The 19182-nt window shown below is 39.2% G+C and overlaps 2 protein-coding genes across 6 annotated transcripts in view; one reads left to right on the top strand and one right to left on the bottom strand.

Moving 5' to 3' along the window:
* LOC126251398 (transmembrane protein 237-like) overlaps positions 1-16532 on the bottom strand; it is a 79522-nt gene extending 62990 nt beyond the window's left edge. For 2 of the 4 annotated variants that reach the window (XM_049951801.1, XM_049951800.1), the window contains exons 1-3: positions 16180-16532; positions 15802-16070; positions 8337-8464 (exon numbers count right to left, since the gene is read on the bottom strand). In XM_049951801.1, coding sequence (XP_049807758.1) covers positions 8337-8464; positions 15802-16070; positions 16180-16339 — 557 coding nt within the window. In that variant the 5' untranslated portion in view covers positions 16340-16532. The remainder of the gene's footprint in view (positions 1-8336; positions 8465-15801; positions 16071-16179) is intronic. The other 2 variants (XM_049951799.1, XM_049951798.1) reach the window with 1 other exon arrangement.
* The window catches only part of LOC126251397 (structural maintenance of chromosomes protein 1A), a 191919-nt gene continuing 189259 nt past the window's right edge, over positions 16523-19182 (top strand). For both annotated transcript variants that reach the window (XM_049951796.1, XM_049951797.1), the window contains exons 1-2: positions 16523-16870; positions 16951-17071. In XM_049951796.1, the coding sequence (XP_049807753.1) occupies positions 16759-16870; positions 16951-17071 (233 nt within the window). In that variant the 5' untranslated portion in view covers positions 16523-16758. The remainder of the gene's footprint in view (positions 16871-16950; positions 17072-19182) is intronic.

Genomic DNA, 19182 nt, shown 5'->3' on the forward strand with positions numbered 1-19182 from the left:
GCTGCAGTAAGGGAAGCCAGGATCTATTTACCTTAAGGCTTTCCCCTTTCTTGTTGAAATTGTTCCTGTGTTTGTGTATTTCTACAGCTTCTCTAAACAAGTGGGTGTGATAGTGCTTCTCTACAGCCAGAACTTCCGTGTCGGAGAATTTTATTACAGGCTCAGTCTCACTCAGCACGTGCTCTGCCACGGTCGATTGTTTAAAGAAGCTGTAGAAATACACAAACATGGGAACAGCTTCAACAAGAAAGAGGAAAGCCTTAAGGTAAACGGATCCTGGCTTCCTGTACTGCAGAGAACGACTGTCGCAGGTAGGAAGAGGAGAACCGCACCGGAAATGACTGTGGAGAAGCCCTCAGTCATTGGCGTGCCAGGTACATATAGTCTGCGGCTGCGAGCTCGGCTCTAGTCCACCACCGGCAATGGAGGTTGAAGATTTGACAATGCCAGCCACTCATGCTGGCGAAACGTCAGTAAAATTATCAGACGAACATCGGCCGAAGAACCTGAGACAGAAGCAAATAGGCAGTTTGTCAACAACTGGCCACGAAAGCGTTAACAATTTTGAATAATAATAATAATAATAATAATAATAATAATAATTTAATAAAACTGAATAGTAATTTTCAATTAGGGAATGAAGCCTTCACAGAAATTGAAGTTTTATTTGAATCTCATGGCATAATTTTATTACTATAACTCAATATTAAGGTACATCAAAGGGTATAACAAACTAATTGTGACATTCCAGTTAATTGTGTTTAATGAACTCCACCCAACCAATTGTCAAATGTCGGTAATTAAGAAACAACCAATAATCGACAAGGAGAGGAAACTATAAACTGTGAATAGTTCTGATTTTCAGAAAAAATAGGCCTCATGCTAAAATGAATGATAACAATACTGATACTACGTGTATGTGAAAGATCTTGAACACAGACATAAACACAAATTAAACTGGTGAGGGGGTGGGACATCAAGACAAAAAGAATACATGAGAATTTCAAGAAGCAATTGAAAGTTGAGAAATAAATTTACAGTATGTTCATGAGAAAACAGAATGAAATATGCAACCATGTTATGACTGAACAATTCAAGCTTAAATCAGAAGTCGAAACATTAAAATCCGAGTGAGACAAATATCACGTGCGCATTAAAACCACACTTGAAGGTGGATGAAACAATCTATGGACGTAGCAGAGAGATAGCTATAGTCTTATAGTGTGTGTTAGTTATATTGCTTTACACTGTGACCATACCAACCATGGAGTACTCCCGTACAATTGTCAAACTATGTTATACCACAAAACAGTGGTTTATCCAGTCTACCTAAAATGGTAGACTAGAGTTTTAATTGACAAAAATTACTTTATTTTCAGACTTGGTTACACAATGTATGATGTCTCATAAGATGCTATTGAGCAAGCTCTATCCAGACTGATGTAATATTTTTCACCACTTTTTTATTTTGGGTTCACAGGATCTTCTGTCTGGTGTATCCCTTGGAGCTGCAGTTGGTAATGGCTTTCTGCTGCACTTGCTCCGAAGTCATAACATAATATTGACTACTGCACCCCAATACTGCTCATAGCCCAACGAATACCTCAAATAGAAGGTGCACAAAACCTTCTCAACACTGGCATTCATAACTAAGCCAAGACAAATGCTGTGTTCAATATATAAATAAACCATGAGTCTACAAAACTTACCAAACATTAGTAGCTACAACAGCAACACCATAACTCTATACATTCACTCAATGATACACAACATTAGAGTGCACAAATTTTAGCATGTTAACAATCACATATATAATAAAGTTACTGGAGTCTCAAAATTTCTGCACCCTTCAATGATTCCACCACTGAAACAACTGAATCCCAAGAGAGTGATGTGTTTTGTACAGGTCCAGTCTCCAGTACACTAAGTCAGCTCTTGTGTACAGGTGATTTACAGTACAGAATGGGATAACTCTTCCCAATTGACCTCCTCCTGCCCCCAGACCTCAACCTCATCAACAATATTTGGATGGAAATGAAACAGACAATGTAAGGGAACTGATTTAGTCCTGTGCCACGAACCTGAGTTCAGTTCTGAAGCTTGAGAATAGGTGGCAGTCTCTTTCTAACAAAATGCAGATAGTTATAAACTGGCATTTCCTGACAGACTATCACAAAACTTAATCATATGTTTAAATTTCAATAAATGTGATCATAGAAATGAGCACGAGTTTCCTTAACCTGATTAAATGTATGACAACTAAAAAAAAAACAGGTAAAGAAAACGCCAAAGAAACAAAAGCACACTAACTATTCTACAGGTTACATCTTCACTCTGAGCACTAGCTTGCAGCATTAATCACAATGAGTTCTGTGTGTGGCGAGCCACAGCTATTTTTCATCTTTTGTACCATTTTTTGTACTGAGATGTGACACATATATCGCTAACAAAACTTGAGGATCACTTAGGATAAGGAGGTCGGAAGTAATAGGGGACCAGTGTATTGTTGTGATGTGCGTCCATAGTTTGATATCCAGAGGAAACCTGGCAGTTTCCTTGAACTGTGCTCTGGAAACAGTGTGACAGTTGCAACAGAACACATTTGAACCACTTCTGGTTAGGCTCAACTACATGTGCACCTTTGTTGGACAGGCAGTTACGGGGGTGGGGGCTGCTTGTGCACAACGAAGAAAATCAGACAATTGAATCCTTTAAAAGTAAAATTCAAATCATGCATTTTAAAGATAAGGATGGAAGTGAAAATGTAAAATCCAAAGCACTCCACGCTGATAAGAAAACCAGTATGAGCTACCAGGAACAGTTATGTTACAAATGCGGGAAACCAGACATTTCATAAGTGACTGTCACCCTTCAGGAAAGAGCACAGATTCAAGGGCACATGGTGGATGTCATCACGGAGGTGATCGTGGCAGTTGGTAACATGGTCAAAGCAATCAGCATTGCCAGTTCAACATGCCAGGAAATGCAACAAGTCAACTGTAACTTGTTAGTGTGCCAAAACTCCACCCGTGCCAACCGAAACAGATAAGTTCTGATGACATTAGATACAAATAAACAAAACAACCATGCATTACACACAGAGATCACTGCACTCCCACTGCAAGGCAGTCACTATCTTAACACTCAGCATGTGCTCCACATGTAAGAACAGGCTACGTATATGGTATGATACTTGCTATATTTAAACTCAGTGGAGCCATCAGAAAAAAACTATTCACATGAAAATGAACCTAAAACACACTACAACCATCTAGAAAGTTTTTGAACATATAAAATAAAGTTTTCTGCTGCTCCTCTGCCCATGTCCATACTGCTTCTTTCTTTAATAGCTTCAATAGGTGAGGTGATGAAAGACTCTGTCTGATGGTGAAACAATGATAAAACTCATCAAGCCCTAAATATGCTTTCAACTGTTCTTGACATGTTGTTACAGAGAAGCTTTCAGTTGATTTATGCAACAGTTCACTTTACCCAGAAAAGACCGCAATTCCTTTAAGTTTTTTGGGGCCAGAAGCTTCTCGAGTGCATCAATCCATGTGAACCATGGATGAAGGGCAACAAGCCGATTCCATATCCAGAAAACAAATGGCACAGTGCCCCACCACAGACTGTTAAAGGGACAAGCCTACAGATCAGGTTTCCAGATATGCGAACAGCTTGAAGACTTCTTAGGTAACAGAACCCAGGGCATTGAAGTCGACAGCAAGTATTCATCAGGGACAGGGGTATAATCACGAGTGCCACGGGGAAGTGTCACAGGATCGCTCTTGTTCACTAGATACATAAATGATATGACTGAAAGGATGAGTAGCCATTTTCTGATGATGCTGTGGCATACAGGAAAGTTTTGGTGTTGAGTGGTTGTAGGAGAATACAAGATGACATAGACAGAATTTCTAGTTGGTGTGATGAACGGCAGCTTGCTCCAAACGGGGGGAAAAAAGTTAATGCAGATGAATAGGAAAAACGATCTTGTAATGTCTGACTATGGCATAAATAGTATGCTGCTTGACACAATCATGTCAATTAAATATCTAGGCATAACACTGCAAAGAAATATGAAATGAAGTGAGCACGTAAGGACTGTAGTAGGTGTGGCAAACTGTCAACTCCAGTTTAATGGGAGAATTTTAAGAAAGTGAGGTTTATCTGTAAGGGATAACAAATACAGAAGATGTATCCCCATTATCTAAAGTGACCTTGATTTCGACAAGATCTGGTTCATGCAGGATGGAGCTCAGCCCCATCGAATCAGTAGAATGTTTGATGTCCTGGTGGAGCATTTTTGGGACTGCATTCTGGCTCTGGATTACCCAGAGGCCATTGGCATGAGCCTCAATGGCTGCCATGTTCTCTGGATTAGGACAAATGTGGGGCTGTATTAAAGACATGGTGTACAGCAGTAGCCCCAAAACCATTGCTGAGCTGAAAACAGCCATTCAGGAGGTCACTGACATTCCGACACTTCAGCGGGTCATGCAGAATTTCACAATTCGTCTGTGCCACGTCATTGCCAATGATGGCAGGCATATCAAACACGTCAAAACCTAAACCTGAATATCTGTAGTGTTGTTTACCTGTTGAATAAATAGTGTGCATGCCATAGTTTGTAACTGTTTTTTTTTTTTCACATAGTTCAATAATTGCCACCCTGTAGAAGTAGACAGAGGTCAATGTGCTCTGCTGGCAGTGTGATCCCTTTTATGCCTGACATATGCCCCAAATACTGCACAGACAGTGCAAAGAACTTTCATTTCTCCAGATTTCAATGGGGCACTATCTTCATCAGCTGTTGAAATAGTGTTTGTACATTTTGCTTGTGCTCTTCCACAGTAGCCTCCATCACCCAAATGTCACCCAAGTAGTTAACACAGTGTAGAAAACTGCGAGTTAAATGCTTCATATATTCTTGGTGCTAAGGTTGCCCCAAAAGGCAACCTCTTGTCTCAATACACTCCAAAAGACATATTCATTACCAGTATTTTCCACATTTCTGCATCTACAGATTGCAAATATGCATCCTCCAAATCGATCTCTGAAAAACGACGTCCCCCCATCCTGCTAATTTTGCTAAAAGTTCCTCACGCCAAAGGATTGGGTAGATGTCGATCTCACTTTGTATGTTAATCTTCACCTTAAATTCACTGCAAATTCTAATAGATCCATTTGCTTTCTTCATGATGCCTATGGGAGTTGCCCACTGATTACATGAAACTGGCACAATTACCCCCAGTTCCGTAACCTGTCTAACTCTGCCATTACTATATCATACACTGGGAACAGAGCTGGCAACAATTTAGTCATAGCAAACTGCTTGTGTGAAATGTGTGTATCAAAAGTCTTTCGCCTGATCCAGTGTTGATCAGAATAAATGCTGGTAATTCTCTAATAATGATTCTAAATCCTGGAATGGTATCAATCTGGGTACCAGGTTCACATCATGCAATTTTTGGAAACAAAATGTGGTGAACGCATCTAAAGCAAAAATATTTACATCAGATGGTGAACTTATAACCAACAAAGCTATTTGTCATTTCATATTATTGTATTCTGCCCACATATACCCTTGCAAAGGGATATTTTGCCAGCTATATGAAATAACCTACTGCTGCGGCATCTGCAGATAGGGAGCCCAAACACTGATAGTTCACCTGTTTTATCAGTAACTACCTGTTTAATCAGTAACTACTGCCCTTGTATCGACCTGGAACTGGGTCATAACTACTGATATCCAACCAGGATTGTATTAGGCCCTTGACAGGTTTCTGCCGAGACTGGACTTAAAGTGAATCCCAATGCTTGGTCAGGTTCTGCTACCCAGTGTACTGGGAAACAGTGGCACATTGTTTCCCTGCTCCAGCAGGCCTAGCTTGTGACAGGTACAACTTGTGTGAAAAAATATGGACACTGGCAATGCTTGTGGTGCTTATAACGACCTGGAGAATACTTAAGCCTCAACAGCGGCAAATTCAAGTTCCCTTTTCATCTAAGAAATGTGATCTATGTCGAGATGCCTTGCTAGGTTGCATCTGTTTACTTAGTCCACTGAAATCTAGTTGGGAAGTAGAAAACTTTCCTTGTGCAAGCGAGTCACACTGAGTATCATTCTGGGAACTAACTTGTCTTTATATGGTGGAGAGCTACTATGGCTCTGATTAAAGAATCAGTGTGTAGGACACAGCAGTTCATGCATTCAAACTTCCACTCAGGCATGAGACTCTGCAAATCCGCTATCTGGGATGCATAAAACTGATCACTACACTTCCCATATCGGTTGACCTGCAATCACACTTCCACAATATGAGTCTGAGAGCAGATATGCTCACTGAGTGTTTTGCAAGTTACAAGTTGTTTCACATATGAGAGTCAGCCTAGTTGCCTCTTTTGCAATGCACTACCCAGGTAGGTAGTGCCACTAGGTGGTTGCAAAAAAATACAGTAAGTTGCTGAAGAGAGAGGGTGGACAATAGCAAGCTGTACACAAATCCAAAAAGACAAACAGAGTGAAATTCAGTTGTGAAGCCAAGAATTGTCAACAGGGTGCAAATTAAGCCTGAATAGCCAATTGAAAGAATAACCAGGAGCAGGTATGTCACTGCATGTGAATAGCAATGTCAGTGACCAGAAGGTGTTCGATGTGTCAAGATAACTGACTGAGGAAAGCAAGCATACTTTTCTCATTGCCTATGTCTCCAGACGGTCTTGCCAACTGATGCAGTGTCCGCACCCCTCATGGTCTGGCTGTGTAACTGTACAACTCCGATGGCCAATGCCAATGCATTCATCTCTATACAGCAATCATTCTGTCATTTTTATCCTTAGTTTGACTGCCAGCTGATGAATGAAGCTCAAATTCCTATCACTGACATACCTTACAACCTGTTTAGAGACACTCTTAGTAATGCAAATTGGTAATCTTGATGATTGCTCCAGCTATGTAACAATACGAAATTGCTTGTTGTAGTCATTGGTTTTTTTCTAATTACTTTAATTAGTAACACTCAGCTAAGAACAGTTGCTTCGTCAAACCATAAAGTAAATAGCTTTGTGGTAGACTGCACTCATTTCCAATAGTTAGATGACACATCAACTTACAAAATCAACATGAGAGTCAATGTTCAAACCAGTTATTCATTGGTGGATGAGTTGAAATTAACAAAAGTATTGTTCAATAGCAAAAGAAGCCATTCGAAGGTCAGAAATTCTCCTGACGATTACACCTTCGTAATTCTATATAAATGTTCTTGTAACATAAAAGGAGTCATTAGTATGAAACTATCAGAACTAAATTTGTAGAAATGAAATGAACTGCTGCACACTCCACATAAACAAGTGCTTAACTTATATTAGCAAATTTCCACCTCAATCTATGGTGTAGGTTCCAATCAGAGCACCTGAACACAATTTTTAGATACACTTTAATCCAATATGCAATTTACAAATTTGGGAACATGACTCCATAAGGTACGATTTTGGTATTCTAAAGTCTGCCTTCTACAAGGAAGCCATATATTTTCATTACTTTCTGAAGCCAATGAGTCATGACTAAGGCTTTATTCTTTGTCCACCATAACTGCTTTCAGTGTGAGTATATATCAGAACATCATGGATTGTGGGGTGCCAAGAATTGTGTGGTGAACAACTGAAGCCTAGCCACTGTTTCATGTGATACACACTTCAAGCAGGTTTTTGTTGCCCGAAATGCTAATAAATGCAGCCCATGTTTATAAGAAGATGGCTGATGACTAGGAACTGATGGAAACTGCCCAAGATGGTTTTCTTGATTTGAGAGCAAGAGAGAAGCTATGGCCAACATGGGCAGCTCCCACAACAGATTAGCTTACATGAATTCAATAATAAGAATCAGTGTGTCTGTGCTGTCCTCTTAACAGGAATGATTGAAATTCATTTTCTCAATCCAGCCACTGACTTTTGCAGTTACTCAATGCCAATTCAGAACAGAGATCCATCAGTTCATCAGTGTGTTGCATTTCATTTTTTGCTCCTTTTCAAATATTACTGATTTCACTGTCAACAGATATTGATATACTGATGATTTATTTTTTGCTTCTTTCTGTGTCACATTCCTACACATTCTTCTCCTTAGTTCTTACTTAGCCTCCAAAATAAAAAAATCTACCATTTCACACAGATATAAGTTTCACACTACTCTTGGTGTCTCAACCTGCTTATTCGAATTCTTGCAATTTGCATGTGGTTTGTGGCAAAATAGAACTAACAACAAATAAAAAATTTAGCTACAGTTAATCACATGTACACATCATTATAATAAACAATAATGAAATTGTTCTTACCTATCAAGTGACGAAATAACACAAACCACAGTAAGAAAATAAAACATTGATTGCACAGGTCTTGAAAAGTTGTCATATACATTAATAAATTCTTCTATCTCTACTCTGGTCCATCCAATGCTCACAACCTGCAACAGAGAATATATTGCTGCAACCAGAGACTTACATAAAAATTGAAAACACAGACTACTGCTGCTCATTGATTAGATGGCAACTGATTTCCTGCTCCTGTATTGTGCAAGCTGGCAGTTGGCACATCCCAATAATCTATTTAAAAAGTGCAGCTTAACTTCCTTTATATATCATGAGATAGCAAGGTGTTACTTTGATGACTCTGCTCCAGGTATATTACTATACTATACAGTCACATATCAAGTGAAGTTTTACTGAAGCTGAAATTTAATACAGAAGCCCATGCTCACAGCAAGAAGAAGAATATATCTTTTGAAGAAATATAAAATTCAAATCAAAGCTCACAATTTGGTTGTGGGTATTAGAATTTTGCTACAGTATTTTCTTTTTAAATTCACAAATACATAAGATGCATATATTACAGCAATAATAGACAGAGCACTCTTCAATGTTGGGTCCTAAACCACTGATCTTCATTTCTTTTAATATCTTAATGTTAAAAAAACCTCTCACAAGACTATGGTAACTTAAATGCTACCATGAACTTCTACCTTGCTGTTAGCTAAATAAGTCAACAACTTTACTTTGGAGATTAAAGTGCTCTCTAGAAGTGGTATACTCTTCACTTTCTCCAGCCTGTCAATGAGTCTATCCAACTATAACTGGCATAATTTTCTTTGTTTTTTAGGCTCCACAGTCTTGAAAGGCAGAAATTACAACACTTTAGAAAAATAATGCATTTGGCAATTCTACAATGTGGTGTCAAAAGAAAAGTCAAAGTTACCACTGTTTACATTGCTCGTCCACTTCAGTACTATGTTTCAAGTACTTTTTTTATACATAAGTTTTATGACCCCCCCCCCCCATGAACCATGAACCTTGCCGTTGGTGGGGAGGCTTGCGTGCCTCAGCGATACAGATGGCCGTACCGTAGGTGCAACCACAACGGAGGGGTATCTGTTGAGAGGCCAGACAAACATGTGGTTCCTGAAGAGGGGCAGCAGCCTTTTCAGTAGTTGCAGAGGCAACAGTCTGGATGATTGACTGATCTGGCCTTGTAACATTAACCAAAACGGCCTTGCTGTGCTAGTACTGCGAACGGCTGAAAGCAAGGGGAAACTACAGCCGTAATTTTTCCCGAGGACATGCAGCTTTACTGTATGATTAAATGATGATGGCGTCCTCTTGGGTAAAATATTCCGGAGGTAAAATAGTCCCCCATTCGGATCTCCGGGCGGGGACTACTCAAGAGGACGTCGTTATCAGGAGAAAGAAAACTGGCATTCTACGGATCGGAGCGTGGAATGTCAGATCCCTTAATCGGGCAGGTAGGTTAGAAAATTTAAAAAGGGAAATGGATAGGTTAAAGTTAGATATAGTGGGAATTAGTGAAGTTTGGTGGCAGGAGGAACGAGACTTTTGGTCAGGTGATTACAGGGTTATAAATACAAAATCAAATAGGGGTAATGCAGGAGTAGGTTTAATAATGAATAAACAAATAGGAGTGCGGGTTAGCTACTACAAACAGCATAGTGAACGCATTATTGTGGCCAAGATAGACACAAAGCCCATGCCTACTAGAGTAGTACAAGTTTATATGCCAACTAGCTCTGCAGATGATGAAGAAATTGATGAAATGTATGACGAGATAAAAGAAATTATTCAGATAGTGAAGGGAGACGAAAATTTAATAGTCATGGGTGACTGGAATTCGTCAGTAGGAAAAGAGAGAGAAGGAAACATAGTAGGTGAATATGGATTCGGGGGAAGAAATGAAAGAGGAAGCCGCCTTGAAGAATTTTGCACAGAGCATAACTTAATCATAGTTAACACTTGGTTCAAGAATCATAAAAGAAGGTTGTGTACCTGGAAGAATCCTGGAGATACTAAAAGGTATCAGATAGATTATATAATGGTAAGACAGAGATTTAGGAACCAGGTTTTAAATTGTAAGACATTTCCAGGTGCAGATGTGGATTCTGACCAGAATCTATTGGTTATGAACTGCAGAATGAAACTGAAGAAACTGCAAAAAGGTGAGAATTTAAGGAGATGGGACCTGGATAAACTGAAAGAACCAGAGGTTGTAGAGAGTTTCAGGGAGAGCATAAGGGAACAATTGACAGGAATTGGGGAAAGAAATACAGTAGAAGAAGAATGGGTAGCTCTGAGGGATGAAGTAGTGAAGGCAGCAGAGGATCAAGTAGGTAAAAAGACGAGGGCTAATAGAAATCCTTGGGTAACAGAAGAAATATTGAATTTAATTGATGAAAGGAGAAAATATAAAAATGTGGTAAATGAAGCAGGAAAAAAGGAATACAAACATCTCAAAAATGAGATCGACAGGAAGTGCAAAATGGCTAAGCAGGCATGGCTAGAGGACAAATGTAAGGATGTAGAGGCTTGTCTCACTAGGGGTAAGATAGATACTGCCTACAGGAAAATTAAAGAGACCTTTGGAGAGAATAGAACCACTTGTATGAATATCAAGAGCTCAGATGGCAACCCAGTTCTAAGCAAAGAAGGGAAGGCAGAAAGGTGGAAGGAGTATATAGAGGGTCTATACAAGGGCGATGTACTTGAGGACAATATTATGGAAATGGAAGAGGATGTAAATGAAGATGAAATGGGAGATAAGATACTGCGTGAAGAGTTTGACAGAGCACTGAAAAACCTGAGTCGAAACAAGGCCCCGGGAGTAGACAATATTCCATTAGAACTACTGATGGCCTTGGGAGAGCCAGTCATGACAAAACTCTACCATCTGATGAGCAAGATGTATGAGACAGGCGAAATACCCTCAGACTTCAAGAATAATATAATAATTCCAATCCCAAAGAAAGCAGGTGTTGACAGATGTGAAAATTACTGAACTATCAGTTTAATAAGTCACAGCTACAAAATACTAACGCGAATTCTTTACAAACGAATGGAAAAATTGGTAGAAGCGGACCTCGGGGAAGATCAGTTTGGATTCCGTAGAAATGTTGGAACACGTGAGGCAATAGTAACCTTACGACTTATCTTAGAAGAAAGATTAAGAAAAGGCAAACCTACGTTTCTAGCATTTGTAGACTTAGAGAAAGCTTTTGACAACGTTAACTGGAATACTCTCTTTCAAATTCTGAAGGTGGCAGGGGTAAAATACAGGGAGCGAAAGGCTATTTACAATTTGTACAGAAACCAGATGGCAGTTATAAGAGTCGAGGGGCATGAAAGGGAAGCAGTGGTTGGGAAAGGAGTGAGATAGGGTTGTAGCCTCTCCCCGATGTTATTCAATCTGTATATTGAGCAAGCAGTAAAGGAAACAAAAGAAAAATTCAGAGTAGGTATTAAAATTCATGGAGAAGAAGTAAAAACTTTAAGGTTCGCCGATGACATTGTAATTCTGTCAGAGACAGCTAAGGATTTGGAAGAGCAGTTGAACGGAACGGACAGTGTCTTGAAAGGAGGATATAAGATGAACATCAACAAAAGCAAAACGAGGATAATGGAATGTAGTCAAATTAAATCGGGTGATGCTGAGGGGATTAGATTAGGAAATGAGACACTTAAAGTAGTAAAGGAGTTTTGCTATTTAGGGAGCAAAATAACTGATAATGGTCGAAGTAGAGAGGATATAAAATGTAGACTGGCAATGGCAAGGAAATCGTTTCTGAAGAAGAGAAATTTGTTAAGATCGAGTATAGATTTAAGTGTCAGGAAGTCGTTTCTGAAAGTATTTGTACGGAGTGTAGCCATGTATGGATGTGAAACATGGACGATAACCAGTTTGGACAAGAAGAGAATAGAAGCTTTCAAAATGTGGTGCTACAGAAGAATGCTGAAGATAAGGTGGGTAGATTACGTAACTAATGAGGAGGTATTGAATAGGATTGGGGAGAAGAGAAGTTTGTGGCACAACTTGACTAGAAGAAGGGATCGGTTGGTAGGACATGTTTGAGGCATCAAGGGATCACAAATTTAGCATTGGAGGGCAGCGTGGAGGGTAAAAATCGTAGAGGGAGATCAAGAGATGAATACACTAAGCAGATTCAGAAGGATGTAGGTAGCAGTAGGTACTGGGAGATGAAGAAGCTTGCACAGGATAGAGTAGCATGGAGAGCTGCATCAAACCAGTCTCAGGACTGAAGACCACAACAACAACAACAACAACAACAAGTTTTATGAAGCAATTCTAGTTCTGTGGTTTTCGAATTTTCCCTGAAATAGATCATACACGGTATGAAGAAGTCTTTGATGAAAGGCTGGATCACTGGGCACAATGCACAATACTTCTACAACACACTACATGTTCTCAATGATAACTTGGGCTGTTACTACTGAAATATTATGCACACATGGTTTGATTACCTGTCGTCTCACATGAGGAGCTCAGCACAAAGTTAATGGTTTCTCACTGAAGCAACCAATGCCAGCTCCTGCAGTTTCAGTTTTGATTACTTGAAAGATTGCAATTTATGATGCCAGGTTTTACTCAGCAGGTGCACAGTATGAAGCAGAAGATTTGAGTTCCATTTGTTATTGACAATAATATATGAAGACGCTCCTCCAATACTTATAGCCCTGTTATGAGAAGAGATGAATAGGGACGCTTCTTGCATTCCCTTCTACACTCCGCACACAGATGTTTCTAAGGCTTGTCGCTTATAACTGAAGATAAGGGCAGTGTGGTGCAACCCTGCATCACCATTCCCTCAAAATTCCAACAACATTTTCACTCCCATATATTATCATGGAAATGTCTGCTTTAGCCAACAGGATGTGGATGAACTTTGTTGACTGAAGCTCCAAAAAACACTGCAGCCCGAATCTTGAGTGTGATCATAAAAAAAAAAAAAAAACATTTTATTGTATTTGGCTTACATCTAATTGGAAAAACAGTAAGAATTTGTCTTAGATTAACAAAAATTAAATCAGAATTTACTAGTGTGTTTCAGACCAAAAGAAAGGTTTAAAATTACAAGATGAATGAGGCTGGCTACAGGTAGGGAACCTATGGAGTGCTTCCATGTCATCAGAGGCAGAGAACTCCATGCCTGCAAAAGAAATGTTTCCCATACCAATGACACCTTACCAGTCACTCGAAAGTAAGAAAATCATTATGAACATGGCTGTCATGGTATATTGGAATGTTGGTACTCCACAAACAACAAGTGCAGCACTTTGGAATTAGTTGCATTTAATTAACTTTCCCAGGACTGAGTAATGATAAGTCTAGATGGGATTTGTTGCATGCCAGCAACGGAGTTGCTGAGTGCCCAAAATCCTGTTACAGAGATTGGTAATGGTGGAAAAGTATTATTTAAAGAACACACTCTTGAGAAAGTTTGTAAAAAGCTATTGTCTTGTATTCTTAATAATTCCCATTTTCACTTCATGTGACATCTCTGCCCAAACTCTTTGCCTTTAAATATGTCTGCTTGTGTCTGTATATGTATGTGTGTGCAAGTGTATACCTTTCCTTTTTCCCCCCTAAGGTAAGTCTTTCTGCTCCCGGGATTGGAATGACTCCTTACCCTCTCCCTTAAAACACACATCCTTTCGGTCTTTCCCTCTCCTTCCCTCTTTCCTGACGAAGCAACCGTTGGTTGCGAAAGCTTGAAATTTTGTGTGTGTGTTTGTGTTTTTTTTTTTATTGTGTCTATCTACCAGCACTTTCCAGTTTGGTGTGTGTGTGTGTGTGTGTGTGTGTGTGTGTGTGTCTATATATATATATATATTTTTTTTTTTTTGCCTTTACAAATGTCTGCTTGTGTCTGGTATGTGCGGATGGATATGTGTGTGTGTGCGCGCGAGTGTATACCTGTCCTTTTTCCCCCCTAAGGCAAGTCTTTCTGCTCCCGGGATTGGAATGACTCCTTACCCTCTCCCTTAAAACCCACATCCTTTCGTCTTTCCCTCTCCTTCCCCTCTTTCCTGATGAGGCAACAGTTTGTTGCGAAAGCTTGAATTTTGTGTGTTTGTTTGTGTTAGTTTGTGTGTCTATCGACCTGCCAGCGCTTCGTTTGGTAAGTCACATCATCTTTGTTTTTAGATATATTTTTCCCACGTGGAATGTTTCCCTCTATTGTGTGTGTGTGTGTGTATATATATATATATATATATATATATATATATATATATATCGAACAGGGTCAACAGCACAATGGACTATTATTTGCAGATGACACACTTATATACAAGAGAAGTACCGTAACTGTATAATCTTAAGAAAATTCAAAACAAACTTAAACAGTAGCTATTTTTGGCAGCTATACTGAATGCCAGCTTTCTTTAAACATGCATAAATTATAAAAATGTTCATAATAGGGGGGGGGGGGGGAATACTAACCCAATAGTACGTAACTATGAAATCTGTGGTAACCTTCTGAAGCTTGTCACATTCTTTAAACAAATTGCAATAAGAAATGCATCAAACACACAAAAATCAGTAGTTTAGATGATAAATGGAAAACTCAGATTAAGCATTCTCGGACTATGACCAATTCTAGAGCACGGCTTGAGTGTGTGGAATAGGCTTACGACAGGAAAAACCGAACAAGTTCACAGACTCATTGCTAAGACATTAACAGTTCTTTGCAACAGACACGCTCTGGAGATTTATATGGGAATCCCTTGTAAAACCTATGTTAGGAAAATTTAAGAGAATCAGCATTTGATGAAAATTTTGTGACAATTCTACAGCCACAACTATATAATTCATATAGGGATGAGGAGGAGGAGAAGACACTAGAGATTAGGATGTCAACAGAGGCATATTGATCATCACTTTCCACCTTCAATTTGTGACTGGAATAGGAAATAAAAACCTCTAATATTGGTGTGAATTACCCTCCACTATGGTTTGCATGGCATAGAGAATATGATAATATATGCAGCAATATGGTGCACTTTACTCTTTCAAAAAGAGTCAACAACACAGACACAAGAATCAAATCAAACATATTTCATTCATGGAGGTATGTACCATCTACGCAACTAATTGAAGGCTGTTTGCTTATTGCCATACACATTTCACTTCATTTATTTGGGAAGCACCATAAGTGGTAATTTCCAGCACTGTTAACTTGTGTGTGGTCCTGGAGATGTAATTGTTAATTTACATACTCCAGCTGGCCGATTTCTGGGGTTCTTTCACCCACATTTGTCACATCGTGTATGTCACTTGCACTTGAAAATGCAAGTGGCATATTTGGTGTGATTGTGTGTGTGGTCTATTTCTTTATATGGCTTTCTTTTCCCGAGTACAAATAAAAAATAAAGACGATGGCATTAAGGCAGTATAATACTTATATTAAGTCATATCATAACATCAATGTCATAAACTCACCAACAAACATAGTGTAAGTGACATTCCTCCTAAAATTCCGTGGCATAAATTGTAAAATGGATGGAATGCCTCTTGAATTTTTACAGCTAATTCTACTGTTGACTTATTCTCTGTGTGTAATTTCTTTTCTTTAAATTTTATTTTACTTGTGCGTGATAAAACTATTTCTCTCGGGGCTGGTAAAAAACCGCTCTTTCTTTCAACATAAACCATATCAGATGGGTAACTTCTGAAAACTGGTTGTGTTGTTACAGTATGCTCCACGCCATCTGAAATTTAAAATAAACACATGAGGTTCAGTACAATTTTTTTTTTCGTATTTTCTGTGATACTTTCTTACGAATAGTGAGCTACGTAACAATTGGAAAGGCAATTTACCGACACGGTCCGCTGTCACCGTTTCGATTTCATCGGCATTTAATTGTTTAAGTGCCGCTGTCACAACAGTATCTGCTGATTTTTCTTTCTTTCTACGCCTTTTCCGTTTATTTTCTGTCCTCTTCTCTCCTTCAACTGATTCTTCGTTGTCTGAGTTCATTTCTATTCAACACAGCTTCAGTTGACAGCCGGGAATTTACAAATACTCAACAGTCAACACGGTGCACAGCCGAAGTCGATTCTGGCAGAACAAATGAATGGTAAAAAGTGTATATGTTCGCGCCTTGCATCAAGTTGAACGCGTTATACGCATCGGAAGTTAATGGTGGCTACGATATGTACTTCGCTTTAGTAGTTGCCAGCAACCAGCACTGAATGCCAATTACAAAATTGTTTAAATGAAATTAACACTTCGTATATTCGGTATACCTAGTGAGAGCTCATCTTTGGCGCGCGCGTAATCACCTTGCGATGCGTTTGCGTTCGGGTTTGATGGCGGGTGTTTGGTAGATTTGTTTTGTAATGTGTTTACGTGGGAGAAGCTGAACTTAGAGCATTGTGTATGTGAAGAATTCCACAATGCCTGCAACACTGACTTTTATAGAAGTTGAAAATTTCAAATCATACAAAGGGAATTTATCAATTGGACCCTTGAAGTCTTTTACAGCGGTCATTGGACCAAATGGATCAGGTAATACATAGCCGTTGCTGTTGTTTCCCGTATTTTGAATATTTAGTAAATGCTAATGAACGATTATTTTTATTTTATAGGAAAGTCAAATTTTATGGATGCTGTCAGTTTTGTGATGGGAGAAAAGACTTCTTGTCTTAGAGTTAAAAGGCTCAGTGATCTAATACATGGAGCGTCAATTGGACAGCCTATTTCGCGAAGGTAAATAATATATTTTTGCGACCTAAAGAGATTTTTACTGATAAGTGAGAAGTTTGCAACTGATAGTGAAGTGTGTTAACCATCATTGTAGCGTCAATAGATATATTTCCTGTCTTTCCCTGTTAATTTCATTTACTTCTACTCGTATGTGTGTTATGAATATTTATTTTACATGGAAAATATGTTACGATGATTTGTCAGTAATTGGTCACTAGATATTTTGACAGTGTGATGAGTTCTGTCCGCTGCTGGCGCTGTTTGGCAGTCCAAGCATAGAGATGCATAGATCACCATAATACAACTGTGGTAGTAAATAATTAGATAACAACTGATAGGTAGAGTACTAGATACAAAGTAAATCCCAATTTAATTATATGTAGAAACTGATACAATAGGCTACTAATTGCAGAACTTCTACATCTTCACCTTTTAGTACAGGAATTTGTTCTACCATCTTAAAAGGTGTGGTAGATAGTAACTGCCATTGGCTTTGTGACAGAACAGGTCATGTATTTTTTGAATGTACACTGTCCAGTTACATTAATGTGACCACATGTCAAAAGCCTAAATAACCACCTTTTGCAGCACAAGGCATGCAGGAAAAGTGACGGTGAGGTTCTAGATGGTACCGACAGGGATGTGGAGCCATGCAGACTGCAGTGCCATGGCTAGCTGCTCTAGGTTTTGTGGTTGACTGTACATGCCATGTAAAGCCTGATCAAGGTGGTTCCCCAGGTTCTTGATAAATCCAGGGACTTTGGTGGCCACGGGAGTACGGTAAACTCATCCTGGTTCTCTTCGAACCACAAACGTATACTGCGAGCTGTGTAACACGTTGCATTCTTCTGCTGGTAGATGCTGTTGTACTGAGGAAAAAAACAGCATGTAGGGATGGAAATGTTCCACAAGGGTAGGTGCGTACTTGTGTTTATCCAGAGTGCCTTCCAGAATGATGAGATCACCCAGGGATGCCACAGAAACATTCCCCGACCATAATGCTCTCTGGCCAGGACCCTTGTGACAGTTGTTTGCAGGGTACTCACTTTCAGATGATTCGACCCGTACATGCCAACGGCCATTTGTCTCATGGAGCATAAAGCGTGATTCATCTGAAAAGGGTGCCTGTTGCCTCTCAGTGTATGTCCAGTTGAAGTATTGGTGTGCAAATTACTAGTAGATATTGGCTGCATAGGATTTATTTCTAAAATTTTCTTATGTTAGACTGGTATGAGGCCAGAAGTTCATCTGTTATCAGCACAAAAAATTTTTAAAAATAAATGCCATGTAGTCGGTGTCTACTTTTTAGTCATCAAAACTAAGTTCCTGTGTTTTATTCAAGCTGCAAAGTACAGAATCTATGGGTCAACGGAAGCATACGATTCCATTCATCTGCTTTGACCCCTGTCATAATGGTCACTAACGGTGTGGAGTTTTTGAGTTGGTTGTGTGTGTAGATGTCGTTTTGTTGTATATGATGGTGCCGTCTGGTGGTGGGTGTGGACATGCTGAGTTTAACATGTGGTATTGGGTTCATGTGAGTTTTGGTTGTTGCCAGTGCTGACGTGGTTTTGGGTTTAGATAGTTGGTGTGGTAATGTATGTTGTGGAAGTATTTTCAGTGAGTTATTAAAGTTGTTTTTTTGTGTGTTTGGCATTTTATAGGTCTGATTAGATTGGTGTTTGGTGGTGTGCGGAAAGAAGTCTTAATTTTTTTTAATGCCTTTTTTTTATTGGGTATGGATATGACAGTGAAGTTTATGAGTATCTTTACGTTCTGAGATGGATGATAATACAATGTCTGTCATACAGTTTCTGCAGATGTTCGGTCTTATTGCTGAATATATTAGGCGTCATGTTTGTGGCAACAGCATAAGGTCAACAAGAGTACAGGTCGCTCACAGCAGGGAATGTATATGTAGCATTGTCAGTGTGTGTGTGTGTGTGTGTGTGTGTGTGTGGTGGCCAACCTAGGTGGTATTGCCAGAGGCTTTTGTTGGTAAGTAATTTTTTTCTTTGTTTTATTCTATAGTAATTGTGTTTTGTGTGTTGTATATTTACGGTAGGTCTTTCGTGTTTTAATTGGTGTTATGAATATGAGTTGTTGCAGTTTTC

The sequence above is a fragment of the Schistocerca nitens genome, chromosome 4, assembly GCF_023898315.1.
Source record: "Schistocerca nitens isolate TAMUIC-IGC-003100 chromosome 4, iqSchNite1.1, whole genome shotgun sequence".
NCBI classification, from domain to species: domain Eukaryota; kingdom Metazoa; phylum Arthropoda; class Insecta; order Orthoptera; family Acrididae; genus Schistocerca; species Schistocerca nitens.